At 35.8% G+C, this 15,227-nt stretch overlaps 2 protein-coding genes across 6 annotated transcripts; one reads left to right on the plus strand and one right to left on the minus strand.

Moving 5' to 3' along the window:
• Positions 1-746: 746 nt before the first annotated feature.
• LOC121248681 (zinc finger protein ZAT12-like) lies at positions 747-1,605 on the minus strand. Its single transcript, XM_041147222.1, has one exon. It carries the CDS (start codon positions 1,435-1,437, stop codon positions 856-858), a length of 582 nt encoding a protein of 193 aa, XP_041003156.1. The 5' UTR covers positions 1,438-1,605; the 3' UTR covers positions 747-855.
• A 6,501-nt stretch (positions 1,606-8,106) lies between these two features.
• LOC121265887 lies at positions 8,107-14,191 on the plus strand. Of its 5 annotated transcripts, none has more exons than XM_041169562.1 (6): positions 8,107-8,265; positions 8,534-8,612; positions 11,904-13,310; positions 13,418-13,486; positions 13,591-13,789; positions 13,942-14,191. In XM_041169562.1, exons 3-6 carry the CDS (start codon positions 11,928-11,930, stop codon positions 14,010-14,012), a joined length of 1,722 nt encoding a protein of 573 aa, XP_041025496.1. In that variant the 5' UTR covers positions 8,107-8,265; positions 8,534-8,612; positions 11,904-11,927; the 3' UTR covers positions 14,013-14,191. The 5 variants fall into 5 exon arrangements, with proteins under 5 accessions (XP_041025496.1, XP_041025488.1, XP_041025492.1 ...); XM_041169558.1 differs by having other exon boundaries at positions 8,152-8,345; positions 8,534-8,737; XM_041169570.1 differs by having other exon boundaries at positions 8,152-8,345.
• Positions 14,192-15,227: the final 1,036 nt, after the last annotated feature.

Here is a 15,227-nt window from a genome sequence, read left to right on the forward strand (position 1 = left end):
ATTTAATTTATTATATTTTGTGTAAAAATTTGATAAAGTTATTTTAGAATTTGAAAATGCATGCTGAGTTATTTATTATATTTTTTGTGAGAATTTAAAAAAATTATAATAATAAGATGAGATCGGTTGAGATGAATTGAAGTGTTTTTAAATTCAAATGAGTGTTTTTTTTAAATACCACGAGGTACCCACGCACGCGCGGAGGGTGGTCTATTCTTTGTTCCTTAAGTTCATAACACCTAGCTTTCCTTCATCTAAAAACCAAGCCAGATTCAGTGTGCTGGCTAGATACAAGTTACAGAATCGCCACGCCGGTCATATTAATCATGAATAGTTAGGTTTTGCCTTTCATCATATATATCTATAATGCCATAGCTGATACCAATGGTAGTCCTGCATCTGCCAGCCATTTATACCTTGTCTGTTCATCCAATTGATCATGCTATATATATAACAAATACACTAATTTTCTTCTACGGATTATTTCTGATAATCATGAAAGCCCAGCAGTAATTACTACATGATCTCGATCTGATATATATATACATACGTCCTCTTGTACGTACGTTGCGTCTCGCGCCATGTGTTCTTGGATAGTTTAGTACGCTTGGAAATCTTAATTCTAAGCTCTCAGATATTGCATATATACAAGATGCATGTTTATATGTATGTAAGCTCCACTAAATTAACCTACGTACGTACAAATACCCGATGGTTTTATACTATAATTAATGAACAAATATATATGTATAAGAAATATATCGTACTGATCATGATCCTGTGAAAGATCAAACGAGAGAACTACAGTAGCTAGCGGCCTACCGCATGGGTAAACACATGACAAGCTTAATCATATTACAAAAAACAATCAATCAAGGGTGCTGCCTTTCCAAGCCTTACAGACTCCAGATTATTCTCAACGGGTGTCAGGTTGAGATCCAGAAACAAGACTCTCCGACTAGTCGTTTTCTTTACGACGGGTACTACTTGTGAAGAAGAAGAAGAAGAACTAGCACCCAGATCAGGAACCTGCAGCAGGCTTTGTGTGAGATTGAAAGGAGCTTGGTTTTCGTGATGAGTCAAGGCTGTCCTGTGCCTCCTCATGTGACCCCCCAAAGCCTGCCCTATGGCAAACTCTAGGCCGCAAATAGAGCACTCGTGGGTTTTGGGTTTGGTTGGGGATGAGCCATGTGACTGCGACTGATCGAGATTTCCTCCGTCTGCGCCTCCCATCATCAACCTCGGCTTCTTGTGGCTCGCTCGGTGACCGCCTAGCGCTTGGAACGACTGGAATTTCCGGTTACATGTCTTGCACTCAAAGACACGGCTTGGAGAGTCGTCGGAGAAAGCGTTCATTTCCCCCCCGCGAGCGAGTAGCATCAAGCAGTTTGCCATGGTCATGTTATCGATCTCTCTTTCTGTTATGCTTCTCTTCATGTGTGCCAAAAACTAATTAAACAAACAGAAATCAGGAAATATTCAGGGTGTGAAAAAGGGTAAAGGATACGTCCTTTTGAATGAATAATATGGCTTTGGTGTGAAAGAAGTTTGGCTTTGGTGTGATGAAAATCTGAATGAAACTTGGGCAGTCTGCGGGGTTACGATATATATATATATAGCGGCTGGTTGGAATTCGTATTTTGTTAGTTGCGGACTGTGACTTTTCTTTTGTAAAGTTGACATTTTGGAATGACACCAGTAACCAGCTTGTTAATTACTTGTACAATAAGGCAACACGAGGAGTATGATTGTAAGGGGGGATTTAATTTGGGAATTAAGTAAAATATTGGGGCCGGAAGGGTTCAGTGTGAAAGTGCCGCCATCGGATCGACCGCGTAAGCATGACCTCGTGGCTGAGGCAATAAACCAAGAACAAGTCTCCAGTACTGGCAGCAAGCTAGCTTCAGTGCTGACTCATGACTAGTCCTTCCCAGAATCTTCTTCAACTTCTAGAACTCGAAGAAGAATCAGATTTCACTTACTTCCTAGTATGAAACAGATCGCACCCTCGTCGTCAGTACTCCTCGAACTTCTACTATTCAAAAGCGTGACTCTCGATTACATTAAATTTTCTGTGAGGAAAAAAAAAAAAAAATCTAGAACTTCTCCGCTTCATAATTTTCATGTAGACTATTCTGAAGCACATGAAATAAGAGAGAAAAGATAACATATACACATGCTGCGATTTGGATATATCTATCATGGGCCAAATGTAATTATACGTAGGAATATTATACGAATAAGTTTTTTTATTTTTTATTTTAAATATTGCTTTTACTTTTGGGTTTTTTCGGTGACTAGCTTAATTTAGAATTTCTATATTTAATTTTGGATTTTTTTTTCTAATAATTCAGGATCATGTGAACGAAGATGTTACGCGTTAATTAAACAGCTAGCCTTGCTAGCTAGCTGGATAGTCCAAATTAAGCATTAATAATTAATATTATATACAATGAAATAGCTAGCTGCTGATCATAATGTATTTGGAAATTAGTGGAGTGTGAATCACGTCTTCGCTGATCTCATTACTGGTAACAGTAACAGTAAACAGTACGTATGGCTGCCTGCTGCGCACAAATTAAAAGAGATCATGGAATTTTATACCTTGTTCGATCATGCATGTTTCTCACACTGCGTGCGTGTCTGCCTGCGCGCCTTGAATATATTATGGCTTAATCTTATCCCATGACCTTTCTATCTAGTTGATGATCATCACTTCCGAAGTGGCACTTCGTATTAATTATTTGTGGATTGAATACTAGTACTCGCCTCCTCCAGCTGATCTTTGTGGCTTGTGGTGGTGAAACTAATACATGCATGTCTTCTTCACGTTTTCACTGCCTATAGTATTAAATATTAATGCTAGCTAGCTGATGTTGAATTGTGAAAGGATTTGGAAAAGTTGGCGTACCGTGTAAAAAGTTCAAAGTTCCGCGTCTGATCCTGATCATCGGTGGGCAAAACTGTGCGTATCTCATCCAGCTTCTTACGTGGACTTTCATTGTCCGCCATATATGTATATACTTCGCTAAATCCATGGGTGACTGTCGATCGAAGAACTTCTAGCTCTTGCATGGTCTATATATATATATATATATATATATATATATATATAAGAAATCTTAACATTATTTTTGGATATTGAGGTGATCATCTCAGATGATTTGTGAATAATAACGAAAAAATAGTGAATAATAATAAAAAAAATAGTGAATAGTTTGTAAAAAGACTAATTCACTTACCAAACACGTACATAGGGTGTATCTGAAAGTTGAAATGATTTCAAATAATGTGTAAATAGTAATAAAAAAATAACGAATAATATTGAAAAAGTAGTGAATATAAGTAGTGAACTGTTTGTAAACACTAGTTAATAGTAGTGAAGTAATTTGAACTTTGAGATTACAAACAATACTTCACTAACCAAACACAGTCTTAATGAATTAATAGTCTTGAAAGTTGAATCCATATTCTTTCAATCCACTGAATTTATTTGTTTTTTATATCAATTACAAAAATATATTAATTTCCAATATATATGTATATACTATACCAAAGTTCAAAAAATAAAAAATAAATTCGTTGATAGTACTTTTTCTTGGAAGTAGTTGAAAACTTGCAAGATACGTACGTGATGTATTATACTGACGGTCCTGCCACGCAGAGATATGTTCCCGCCTCCCTATCGTTTTGGTCAATAGATACTTGATTGGAATGCTATATGGAGTATGTGTGTATCTTTCGGTTCGCTTGCTGGATGAGAATGCTTTTACTTGTTAGTCAAGATTCACATCTTAATTTAGTGTTGCTGGCAAGTACATGATCATTCTGTCCATGTCAACGGATCATTAAACCGCCACAGCACATAGGGATCGTTTGATTCGTTTTAACAATATTGTCTAAACACTGTTAAAAATAATGTAATCAAGGTGCTTTCAGAATAATATTGAATCTAGGAAATAAAAAGAATTTTACTTATCATCCTCTACACCACACACCAATATGTGATTTATTTTTTTTCCTTCTATTTAAACATACATATTTATACATCGAGTATGTTTAAATATAAAGATAAAAATAATAAATTACATATTAATGTGTGGTGTAAGAATAATAAATAGCATTTCTCATGAAATAATGCTTATGAAAAAAAAAATAACTTATTGACATGAAGTATTTTTATTTGGGCTACTTTTTTTTTTTTTTTGATAATAATCTTGGATTTTACTTCCACAAGAATTTCTGTTAATGTGTATACAAAATGACCTCCGTCATTAGCCCTTTACTCCCTGTATAGACTATAGACCTCTTAGGTAGAAGGGCCTTAGCCCAGACAGCAACACATGATTGCTACTAAATCTCGGCCCATACTTCGATAATCGAAATGAGTCGTTCGCTGTTCGGTTTGTGATTTTTCCATTTTGGACTTTGGCCCGCTCTATTAGCCCACATTAAATCTGGGGGATTGGTAAAGGAGTAGTGCTAGAGAGCATCTATTGTAGTGGTGCACACAATGCACACACTACGTGAATGCCTCTCATCCACTTGTTTTTTTTTTTCCTTCAAACGCAGATGGCTTTTCTCTCTCTCATTAGCGTCTCTCTCTCATTAGCGTCTCTCTCTCTCATCAACGTCTCTCTCTCATCCATCATCGTCTCTCTCTCATCTCAGTTCTCTCTCTCACCGACTCTCTCTCTTTCTCCTCGACTGTCTCTCTCATCTCGGCCTCTCTCTCGTCGTCTCTCCCTCGTCGTCCTCTCTCTCCTCTCCGCTCTCTCACTCATCTCGATCTCTCATCTCTACTCTCTCTCTCTCTTATCTCCGCTCTCTCTCTCTCTCTCATCTTTGCTCTCTCTCATCCATCTCTAATTTTAAATTTAAGAAATGTGTAGTGTAGATTTTGCCACATAATGTGTACAAAAATGGCTGCTATAAATAGTAGCTTCTCCCAATAATATTTCATTGATAAAGGGATAGAAAATCGAGCTACAAACCTAAACGAGCGATGATAAGGGTTTTTTTTTCAGAGTTAATTATATTTTATCCTCTCGAATTTTTATTTAATTTATAATGTACTTTTGAAACTAATAATTACATTAAAGTAGATTCTCAAACTTTCAAAACTTCCTAATCCCCCATTCTGTCTACCAGCAGCGTCAAATCTAATAGAAATTCACTGTAAAAATATAATTTTCATCTAATTTATTATCATTAACTATATAAAATGTAAAATAATATATGTACAAAAAACTCTTATGCACATGAGCAGCACGTGCAGTGAATTTTCGTTAGATTTGACACTGCTAGTAGACGAAATGGGGGATTGGAAAGTTTTAAAAGTTCAAGAGTCTATTTTGATTCAATTATTAGTTTTAGAGGCACATTGTGAATTGAGTGAAAATTCAAAAGGATAAAGTGTAATTAACCTTTTTTTTTTTATTATATTAACATGGTAAAATCTTAACAATTGATTTTAAAAGCAATGACATGTTACGGTAATTCAAAAAATTTAAAGCATATTTGCCTGAAAATTGACATGCATGCTCACTTGTAACCTTATTACCTACCTCACTTACCATATCACAAAGGGTGGAGTTACTATGTCGCCCCACTTTTATCACTGGGTGTATCGTATAGGTATTTTTTGTTTATTTTCACATTTTTTAATACATTTAAATATTTTTAAAAAATAAAAAAAAAAATACACTAATATATTTAAAATTACTTTCTTAATTACTAAGTTAAAAAAAAAAAAAAGTAAAGCGATCCCTTTGAACTGTCAAATAGGAGGTAAAGTAATGTTTTCCTTTCACAAATCACCAGGCCATTTTTTTTAAGTCAAGTAATTCTCATATCTATCTGCCAACAGCTTAGTTTTAGCTTTTCAAATTTAAACCGCTCATTAACTATAATTGCTGAAAGCTTGGGCGCACAAACTTAATATAAAAAACGTTAATATCCGTACAATTTAGGTCGTAGACAATTAGATAATTTGTTATTACTAACGTCTTGTCCCAAATTAGGAATGGGACGTAAGTGTAGACAAATCATTGGTTTTTTTGCTCGTATTATATTTGGTCAACCATATTAAATAAAACTCATATAGTTTTTTGCTTTTACTTTTTTTTTTTTTTTTGGGTGTAAACAAAAAAAAAAAACCGGTCGAACATAATTGGTAGGTTGGATCCCGTTCTTTAGAATTTCGAGTAGAACACGCGCTCCACCATAGTGTTGTCCAGCCGCCGATCTTCAAGATCACCGAAGCATCAAACAGAGCGGCGAGTAGCCCGCACGCACGGGTCGAAGTTCCGACGTCGTTTGGTGCGTGACATTCACGCACCACCGGAGAGACTTCTGCCAACGCCATGCGCGGCGTTTCTGGAGTCTGTGAGTTCGGAATCTCCAAGGTCGATTGTCGGTTCTCTTCCCAAAGTAGCGCGTGTACTGCACGGGCCACAACAGCCTATGTGCACTACTTTTTCCTTTTTGTGCAGTGTTTTATTTGTAGTTTCTTTTGTGTAATGTAGTTTCTAGGTAAATAAAAATCTAAAAAAAGTAGTGCCTTTAGACTTTGGTCCGAATGGAGTTGTAGTCCCCCCTCCGCGTTGACGGGTTTTGGTATACCCTACCCTGCTTAGTTGGGGTATGAGGCTTTGTAACTTTTGTCGTGGACAGATGTGATAGTTTCTCTAAGATCTAGGTCTTTAGAGATTTACCGTCTGGACTAAACCATGTCAGTCACGAAAGTGTATTGGGAAGTTACTAACGATTGTAATTGACTTATTTTTCAAGTCAACTTTGTAAGTCCTCTCTTAATGAAGGGTAATATCCATTTTATCAAAAAAAAAAAAAAACAATCTTAATTCGGTTTGGTATTTGTTTTCGAGAAACGGACTAGTATATATATATTATATATATTTTATATTATATTGTAAATACTATATGTTAAATTGTTAATTAATATATCATTTGATATAAATTAGATACTACTTATATTATACTAGTATAATTAGGCACTAGTTACACTATTTTAATCTTATTAATCAAATTTGTTAATCTCACTATAATAAGTTAGACACTATATATATTATACTAGTATAATGAGACACTAATGGATTAATAATTTTTAATAATAAATATTAAATTATAATAACTAAGTTTAATGTTGCAAAATTAAATTTATGTAGTAGTAACACACGTATAAACGGTAAACTGAAAAAATTGAACCAGATCGGACTTATAAGAAAAATCGAAAGTTTTGATTTTGGTGATAAATTGGTCTATATCAATTCATAAATTTCCAAAACCTATTTATACTGATTTAGTTGTAAAATTTATTCAAAATCAGATTGAATTCAACCAATTCCACCCTATTGGCATTAGTTTCATCAAATTTATCTCTAAAATTTGAAGAAAAATATATTCAAAACCTCCCTAGCCAAAAACCTACATTAGATTAGTCAAAATAATAATATAATATTATTTTTTTAATAATAATATTTTTTAATTTATTTTTTTCATATTTCACAATTACATTAACTATATGTTTAATAATTTAATTTGATACTTAAATTATTATTTTTCGACTTAAATATATTGTGGCTCAAAATTAAGAAATAATAATTTAAATAAATGAAATAATGGTTATAGAGTTTGAACAAGTTAGTTTTCAAATTTAGAGATGAACTTTAATATAATGTAGCTTAAAGTTAAAGATTTTAGTATATGCCGAATCTAATATAGTGATTTTAAATACAAATCTTTTAAATTTTAAAGATGACAGTTATATGACGAGTCTAATGCTTAATTATAACTTTTTTACGAGCTCACGGGCTTCCTCCATGAATCGCACACCACTGGATCCAGCGAAATATGCGAACCTATAAGGAACCAACACCTGGCACATCTACCTCGTATGGTAAAGCGTCATTTCAAATTAGATTCCCATATACGTACGCCTCTTACTTTAGCGGTCAATGGCCATGATTCTTCTGTTAATTCCCCATAGACCCCAACGAATAAAACTCACGATGAAGATTTAAAATCACACTGTGGTCCCCACAAAATCGTAAATTGACGGCCCAGATGAACCGAACCATATATGGAATAGTACAGAGCTCCTTACAATATCACTCGTCACAGTTGAATCACATGCTCAGAGAGCGCTCCCCAAGTTCTTCTTTTCTCCTAGCCCGTGTTTCTATCCCCGGCGCGTCGCCGTCGGTAAACATATCCGGCGATCGCTCCGTTCAATTAACAGGGGAGGTACTTTCTCTCCGGAACCCTCTCATTGATCGCAGTTTAAGGGTTCAGCCTCCATTTCCATATCTAGTGCACACATACATGTACATGTCTATGTATAGGTTTCTGAAAATTCACTTTGGTCGCTTTGAGCTTTATCTCACTCCAATACGATTCATTTTTTAAAATCTACGTGGATCATTGGCTCCATGCCGTATGTGATCGAAGCTCGATTTCTTGGGTGGGTTTGGAATTTTTTTTTTGAAGTGTTAGGTTTTGTGGTTGTGTGCAGAAGAAGTAGCAACTATAGAGGCTTTGAGGTGGGATTTGCGTGCTTTGTGTCTTCCATGGTCAAATCGGCGCACTAAAAGGTATAGTGGTTTGGATACTAGAAGATAGTTCGAGTTTTGTGAGAGTGGGCTGACTCTGATTGGATACTAGAAGATAGTTCGGGTTGTGTGAGAGTGAGTCCTGCTTTGGCTGGGATCATAAAATGGTAGGCTCGAACTCCGATTGAAGTTTTTGCATGAAAATGCTGTGTTCGAATCTGTGGTCCTTTGGGTACTTTGTATCTAATTTTCGCGCTAAAGAGGTTTTCTTTGGCTCTGTCATTATGCATGTTCTGCGTTTTATATTTATTGTTACTATTTTGTTATATTCCATTTGGTTGAACATTTTATATGTGTTCCATATCTAAAATGCGTGTTTCTTTGTGTTGAAGTTATTTACGTTTATGTGCTTATGATACTTTAGTATACATTGGTTGAATCCCCATTTTATATAGATAGTATCTTGGGCCAATCTTGAATTCTGTTTTTTGATAAGTAATAGAAAGATTTATTGAAAAATCCGAAAGGCATAGCCCAAGTATACATGACATGTAAAAGAGAAACAACTGACTAGAAATAGAAAAAAATACAAGAAAATCATTAACTCAGCCCATTTGAATTTATTGCGGCTGCCCTATGGAACATATTATTGAGGAAGAAAACTTTAAACTCATCCATTATCTGCTCGTGGTACTCAAAATTTCTATCGTTTATTTTCCTCCAAATACACAATACTAGACAAATAGGAGTAACCTTCCACGCTGCTGCAATTTGTGGGCTGCTATATAACCTTTTCTAGCTTTCAAGGATTTTTGCTACCTTCTAGGCATAACCCAAGCCAAGCCAACTATATCAAATAAGTCTTTCCACAAGGATCTGACAACCGCACAATAAAGTATAAAGTGTTCTACAAATTCTTTGTTGTTTCTACACATACAGCACTAATCAGCTACAATGATACCACATTTCCTTAGGTTATCAATAGTGAGGATCTTTCCTAAGGATGCTGTCCACAAGAAGAAATCTTGAGATTTATTGTGTCTTTGAATATAAAATATCTATAATAATGAGGCTGATTTGTAAATAACTGTTCTACATTTCATCTCAATTTCCGTAAATTTATGTTAAATGGTTTCTCTAGAGTGAGAAAGTGTCCTGTTTATGGTATATGATCAACTGGAATTTTAGGAAACCAGGGCTTGACAATTTGATCCCCTTTTTATATACTTCCTATAAACATTGTTTTGTGCTTGCTTAGATTACTTGATCACCAAAAAATTGTACAATTGTACAGGGAAATTTAGTGAGTTATAAGGTTTCGTACCTACTATTTAAAGTTGTAAAGAGGAAAGGAGTAATGCAGTTATTTCTAAGAATCAATTGAAGAGATTACTCCCTGTAAGTTAGGCTGACTAAAATTTCTCTAACTCGAAACATTCAGTTTTTAAATAAGATATTTGAGTGAGTCTGGACCCTGCTCATAAAGTGATCCAGCCTTTCATCGAGTTCCTTAGGAGTCTGTCCATATCTCACTGGGTTTGGATTACTTGACAAGTGATATTGCATGAGGTCTAGCCTTTTTCCACTCCACATCAAATTGTAAGGTGGACACCTGGTTGTTAATTGCCACCATCAATCTGTTGTATCTGATATTGTATCTGAAAACTTTTCATCAAATTACAAGGATAGACCTGCTGGAGTTTCTTGAGAAGAGCTTAATATCACAGTTTATGGGTCCAGATCAGTTGGTCATGAGTGTTTGATTATTGCTTATTTTCTTAAGAAAGCTAACTCCACCTTTTCTTCCATAATCTCAAACCCTAAAACAACTAATCAAAAAGACCATCCTTTTCTTCCATAACTCCACCATTCCTTCCATACATAAAGACCATCCCAAAACAAGTTTCCTAATCTCATACATATAGTAAGTTTTTCTCTCTCAATAAGTAATCGAAGATTTTATTGAAAAACATAAAAGGCATAGCCCAAGTAAACATCTATCATATATAGGTAAAAGTCAAATCTTTGTTCTAGAGCTGCATTGTTCTCATCTGTAGCCAAATAAACTAAAATCTTGTGCTTGGTTGAGCAAGGAAATGCCTTAGCTATAAACACAGCTTAGACATGTGAAATGGAATCTGAGTTTGTATGCATCTATTAATGTTTAATTCTCATTTATAGCTAAGTGCCTCTGGCTGCACCTATCTGTTATAGAACAAATTCCCAAATAGTTTCCTGAGAAGAGTCAAAAGATCTAGCCTATTATTTTCCTGTTTATGCCAATCCACGTTCTGTTTGGCATAAACAAAAGACCGATGTCTCATCTCAATGTGTTTTACTTTATTATTACTTTTCACCTACTTTTCTACTATTCATTACTTTTCACCTACTTTTTACTACTATTCAATATTTTATTATTACTTTTTGATTACTTTTTCACTACTATTCACAAACATTCTCAACACTTCTCAGGTATTCTCATTACCCAAACCAAGCCTTAATGTCTTGACAAAGATCTCAACAAACTATGCATATCAGTTGGATTTTGGGGGTACCCTTGTACCAGAGTTTCCTTGAGGTTTTGAATATGTTTTTTTTTTTTTTTTTTTTTTTTTTTTTTTTTTTTTTTTAATGGGTTGAGGTTTTGAATATGCTAAAGCATTAGGAGGCAAGTTTTGTAAGTATGGTGTGAGATGGTTTTCCTTCAAGTCAGTTATGCATCAGTTGTAATTGTTTGAAGATTGTTTCTATGAGATATAACTTAACTTAGCAAGAAGCTGGCATGCATTTTTCACACCAATTCTTGCCAATATCTTCTTGTTAAAAAGTCCCTTTGAAGGGTGCCTTTTCTAGAACTTATTCAGACCTGAAAACAGAACTCTATAATGGCTGTGTTAGAAGAGCATCTCAGGAGGGAATTTGAGGGTCTCAGTATGGATAAGCTCTGGATGAGGCAAGAGTGGATATATATATATATATTTAGAAGTAACTATGTAACCTGTGGCTGTGGACCATCCTGAAGATTTTTGAGCATTTGAGGTAGATGTACTGCCTAAGTCACCAAAGCTTCGTCACTTTATCCAATTTCCAATAGAAATAACTAATGAGTTTTTTTGTTCTAAAATGCAGCATTCTATATATGGCTGTTTTGATTATCCATTCTTGTATTCCGTATTTCAATTTTGTCTTTATTGTTGTTATTAGATTAGTGAACATGAAATTTGTGTTATGACACGCTTCTATTTTTTTTTCTTTAAGATTGTGCATTCTCATTTTTTTAGTAGGAAGATTGTGCATTCGCAGTTTACCTTTATAAGCTCTTGTTATTGGCAGTCGTTCCAGCAGAAAAGCTTTTGGATGCCGAGAGATGCTGGGTGTCTTACCGATGGAGAGATCGGTTGTGATAATTCATCCAGAATTGAACCGAAGCGGAGTCATCAGTGGTTTATGGATGCCAGTGGACCAGATCTATTCAATACTAAGAGGCAAGCTGTAGAAGCTGTGAATGGAAGGCCAGTTTCAGGAGTTCCACAAATGAATGTTTTTCCATGGGATAACACTTCTGGCTTCCATTCTGTTCCAGGGCAGTTCACTGAACGCCTCTTTGGATCTGAGCCTTTACGGACTGTCAATCTTGTTGATAGGAATATTCCTTCTGTTGGAAGTGGAAATATGGATATAGGAATGAGAAGTTTTGAGAATCAGTATGGAAACGATCCTTCAGTGGATTTGTCTAGGTCCCATAACATTGAAGATCCATCATCGTGTCTGAGCTTTGGTGGGATAAGAAAAGTCAGAGTCAATGAAGTTAACTCTGACAATGAAATGTCTGAATCTATGGGGCACTCCTACAGCAGGGTTGATAACACTGGATTTTCTATTAATGCCTCATATAATAAGAATGATGAAGGCACCATATCGTTGGGCCCTGCATACAGGAATGGAAATGAGAATACCATCTCAGTGGGCCACAACTTCAGTAAGGTAGATAACAAGTTCATATCAATTGGGCACCCTTTCAATAAAGGAGATGGCAATTTCATAACAATGGGTCACAACTTTAGAAAGACAGATGATAGCATATTATCCATGGGTCAGCCCTTTGACAAGGATGATGGAAATTTTATAACCATGGGTCAGTCGTATGAAAAGGGAGATACAAGTGTCATATCATTGGGTGCCTCCTATAACAGGGGGCATGAGGATTTTACAATGGGCCCAACCTACAGTAAATCCAATGAGAATTTCATGTCAATTACTTCTTCCTTCAATAAGGGGAATGATCACATCATATCGATGGGTCCTACCTATGAAAAGGCAGATTCCACCGTTGTATCGATGGGTACTTCCTATGACAAAGGAGAATCCAGTGCTCTCTCTATGGCTCTAAACTATAGTAAGGGTGAGAGCAATACCATATCTTTTGGAGGTCTACATGATGAACCAGAGACAAATCCCTCTGGTGGCATCATTAGTAGCTATGATTTGTTTATGGGTACTGAGAACTCAGCTCAGGCTTCAGAAATATCTGGCCAGAAGGATTTGGTTGAGTCCAATGCCGACCCAATTGTAAATGATGTTCCGAAAGCCAACTCTAAACTTGAAGTCAACCCCAGAAAAAAGGAGCCAAAAACAACTAAAAAGGCTCCTCCTAACAACTTCCCTTCAAATGTCAAGAGTTTGTTGTCAACTGGTATGTTCGATGGGGTCCCTGTTAAGTATGTTTCCTGGTCACGCGAGGTATATTTATTCTTTTAGGATGCTTTTACATATTTGTCATGCTGATCTTGCTTTCTGGATCTCTTTTGTTTTATTATTTTACATCTGCTAAACTTCATCTTTGGCAGAAAAATCTTAAAGGAGTTATAAAGGGAACTGGGTATTTGTGTTCCTGCGACAACTGCAATCTCTCCAAGGTAAGGACCTTATGTTACTTTTCAGCTTCTTTCAGAAAAGGTAACTAAAGAGTGTTCAATCTGAGTTTAATGACCAAGCTTTTATGTTGGATTGCATTATACAGTCTCTTAATGCTTATGAGTTTGAGCGTCATGCTGGTTGCAAGACCAAACACCCAAATAATCACATTTACTTTGAGAATGGAAAGACCATCTATGCTGTTGTTCAAGAGCTGAAGAGCACTCCTCAGGAGATTCTATTTGATGCAATTCAAAATGTGACGGGTTCTCCAATTAATCAAAAGAATTTCAGGATATGGAAAGGTAATTCACAATTTAGAACTTAAGTGACTGGTTCAACATAAACAGGAATGATATACATTCTCTGTCTCCATTGTCTCTACTGAACCAGGTGAAGCTAAATATCTCTTATTTTCTCTCATATGATTTTTTCTGTCTTCTTTTCCTATTCTCAGCATCATACCAAGCTGCCACACGGGAACTCCAGCGGATCTATGGAAATGATGAAGTAAACATGCCATCCTGAGATGAAAACCTTTACTTTCCGCTTCTAAAAGAAAATAAAAGAAAAGAAAAAAGAAAGCCCTTGGTTTCTGACGATTTTGAGGTTGGTGGATATGTGATCTGTGCATAGCAGCATATAGCCTATAGAAAATATAGACTCCTTTTGGGATTTAATAGTTTGAGCATATGGATGTTTATAACAACTATGGCTTTTTGTATTTTCTCTAGATTATTACTTTTTTTTTTTTTTTGAATTTTTGAAATTTGGATTATTTGTTAGATTGTAGATTTAACAGTTTTGGTTTTGATTGGAGCACTAGAGGTGCCTTTTTCTGTGTTAGTCGTTGTGCAAGAGAATCCCTTTTTGAGCAATGGGCAGGTTAGGTGCTTGGTCAGGCGCTTTGGGGAGTGGTAGTTTGTCCTATTTTATACCAACCAGATATAGAAACGAGATAACATTTAAAATTATAGAAAATCAGAAGCATTTGACTGCAGATAATGGGACGATGAAACTCGTGGGATTATGTGTATATGCCCTAAGGAATTTTTGGAACAATCATCTGGTGTTCAGCTGTTGTAGATTGCAAGCAATCCCGACTGCACAATTTACTGTACATTGAGACAATGCACACCCCATGTTGCCAAATTTTAGCTCAAGTTCGATAATTTTAGCCCAAACCTAATGTTTTTCCAAGTATGGGACCCAGATTCGAATAGTGTGGTTCTTTTTCGCAGTCTAGTGAAGTCCAGGTCCATTTTAGGTCCAGTATCGATTGTCTTGGGTGGGTCACAATCAGTTACTCTTGCAAGTGATGCAGGAGAGGGGACAAATCCCAGTAGCAGCTCCTGATAGGGTCTCTCCATGCGAGTTGGGGTTGTGCTTTACGAGCTTTTCGTCTGTAAGACCTATTATATATATTCACTGTTGGTCTGTGGGTGGCTTCACCGTGAAGAATCTGGTGCCTGGCGGATTCCGCGTGGAGCGGCTTCCACATATTAGAGTACTGGTGTTCTAGTACATGCAATTCTCCCAGTACTAGAGCGATAGGTCTACTGTTTGTGTTATATATATATATATATATCTGGATTTGATGCAACGAATATAAAGATTTGTTTATCTCAGTGCCTTGAAATAGCATTGATGAACATATCTGTCAGTCCGACAAACAATATAAAGTGCTCATCTCACCTAAGCATGCGTCTTGATCTGATTACCTACATGGTTTGCTTTTAGCTT

The sequence above is a fragment of the Juglans microcarpa x Juglans regia genome, chromosome 1D, assembly GCF_004785595.1.
Source record: "Juglans microcarpa x Juglans regia isolate MS1-56 chromosome 1D, Jm3101_v1.0, whole genome shotgun sequence".
NCBI classification, from domain to species: Eukaryota; Viridiplantae; Streptophyta; class Magnoliopsida; order Fagales; family Juglandaceae; genus Juglans; species Juglans microcarpa x Juglans regia.

What these genes read in the sequence shown, in the direction of transcription:
- LOC121248681 (XM_041147222.1), bottom strand. Translation starts at nt 1,437, where the DNA reads ATGAAGAGAAGCATAACAGAAAGAGAGATCGATAACATGACCATGGCA.
- LOC121265887 (XM_041169554.1), top strand. Translation starts at nt 8,152, where the DNA reads ATGCTCAGAGAGCGCTCCCCAAGTTCTTCTTTTCTCCTAGCCCGTGTT. An exon ending in ATGTTTCCTGGTCACGCGAG is followed by an intron (nt 13,311 to 13,417) that starts GTATATTTATTC and finishes CATCTTTGGCAG; the next exon opens with AAAAATCTTAAAGGAGTTAT. An exon ending in ACAACTGCAATCTCTCCAAG is followed by an intron (nt 13,487 to 13,590) that starts GTAAGGACCTTA and finishes TGCATTATACAG; the next exon opens with TCTCTTAATGCTTATGAGTT.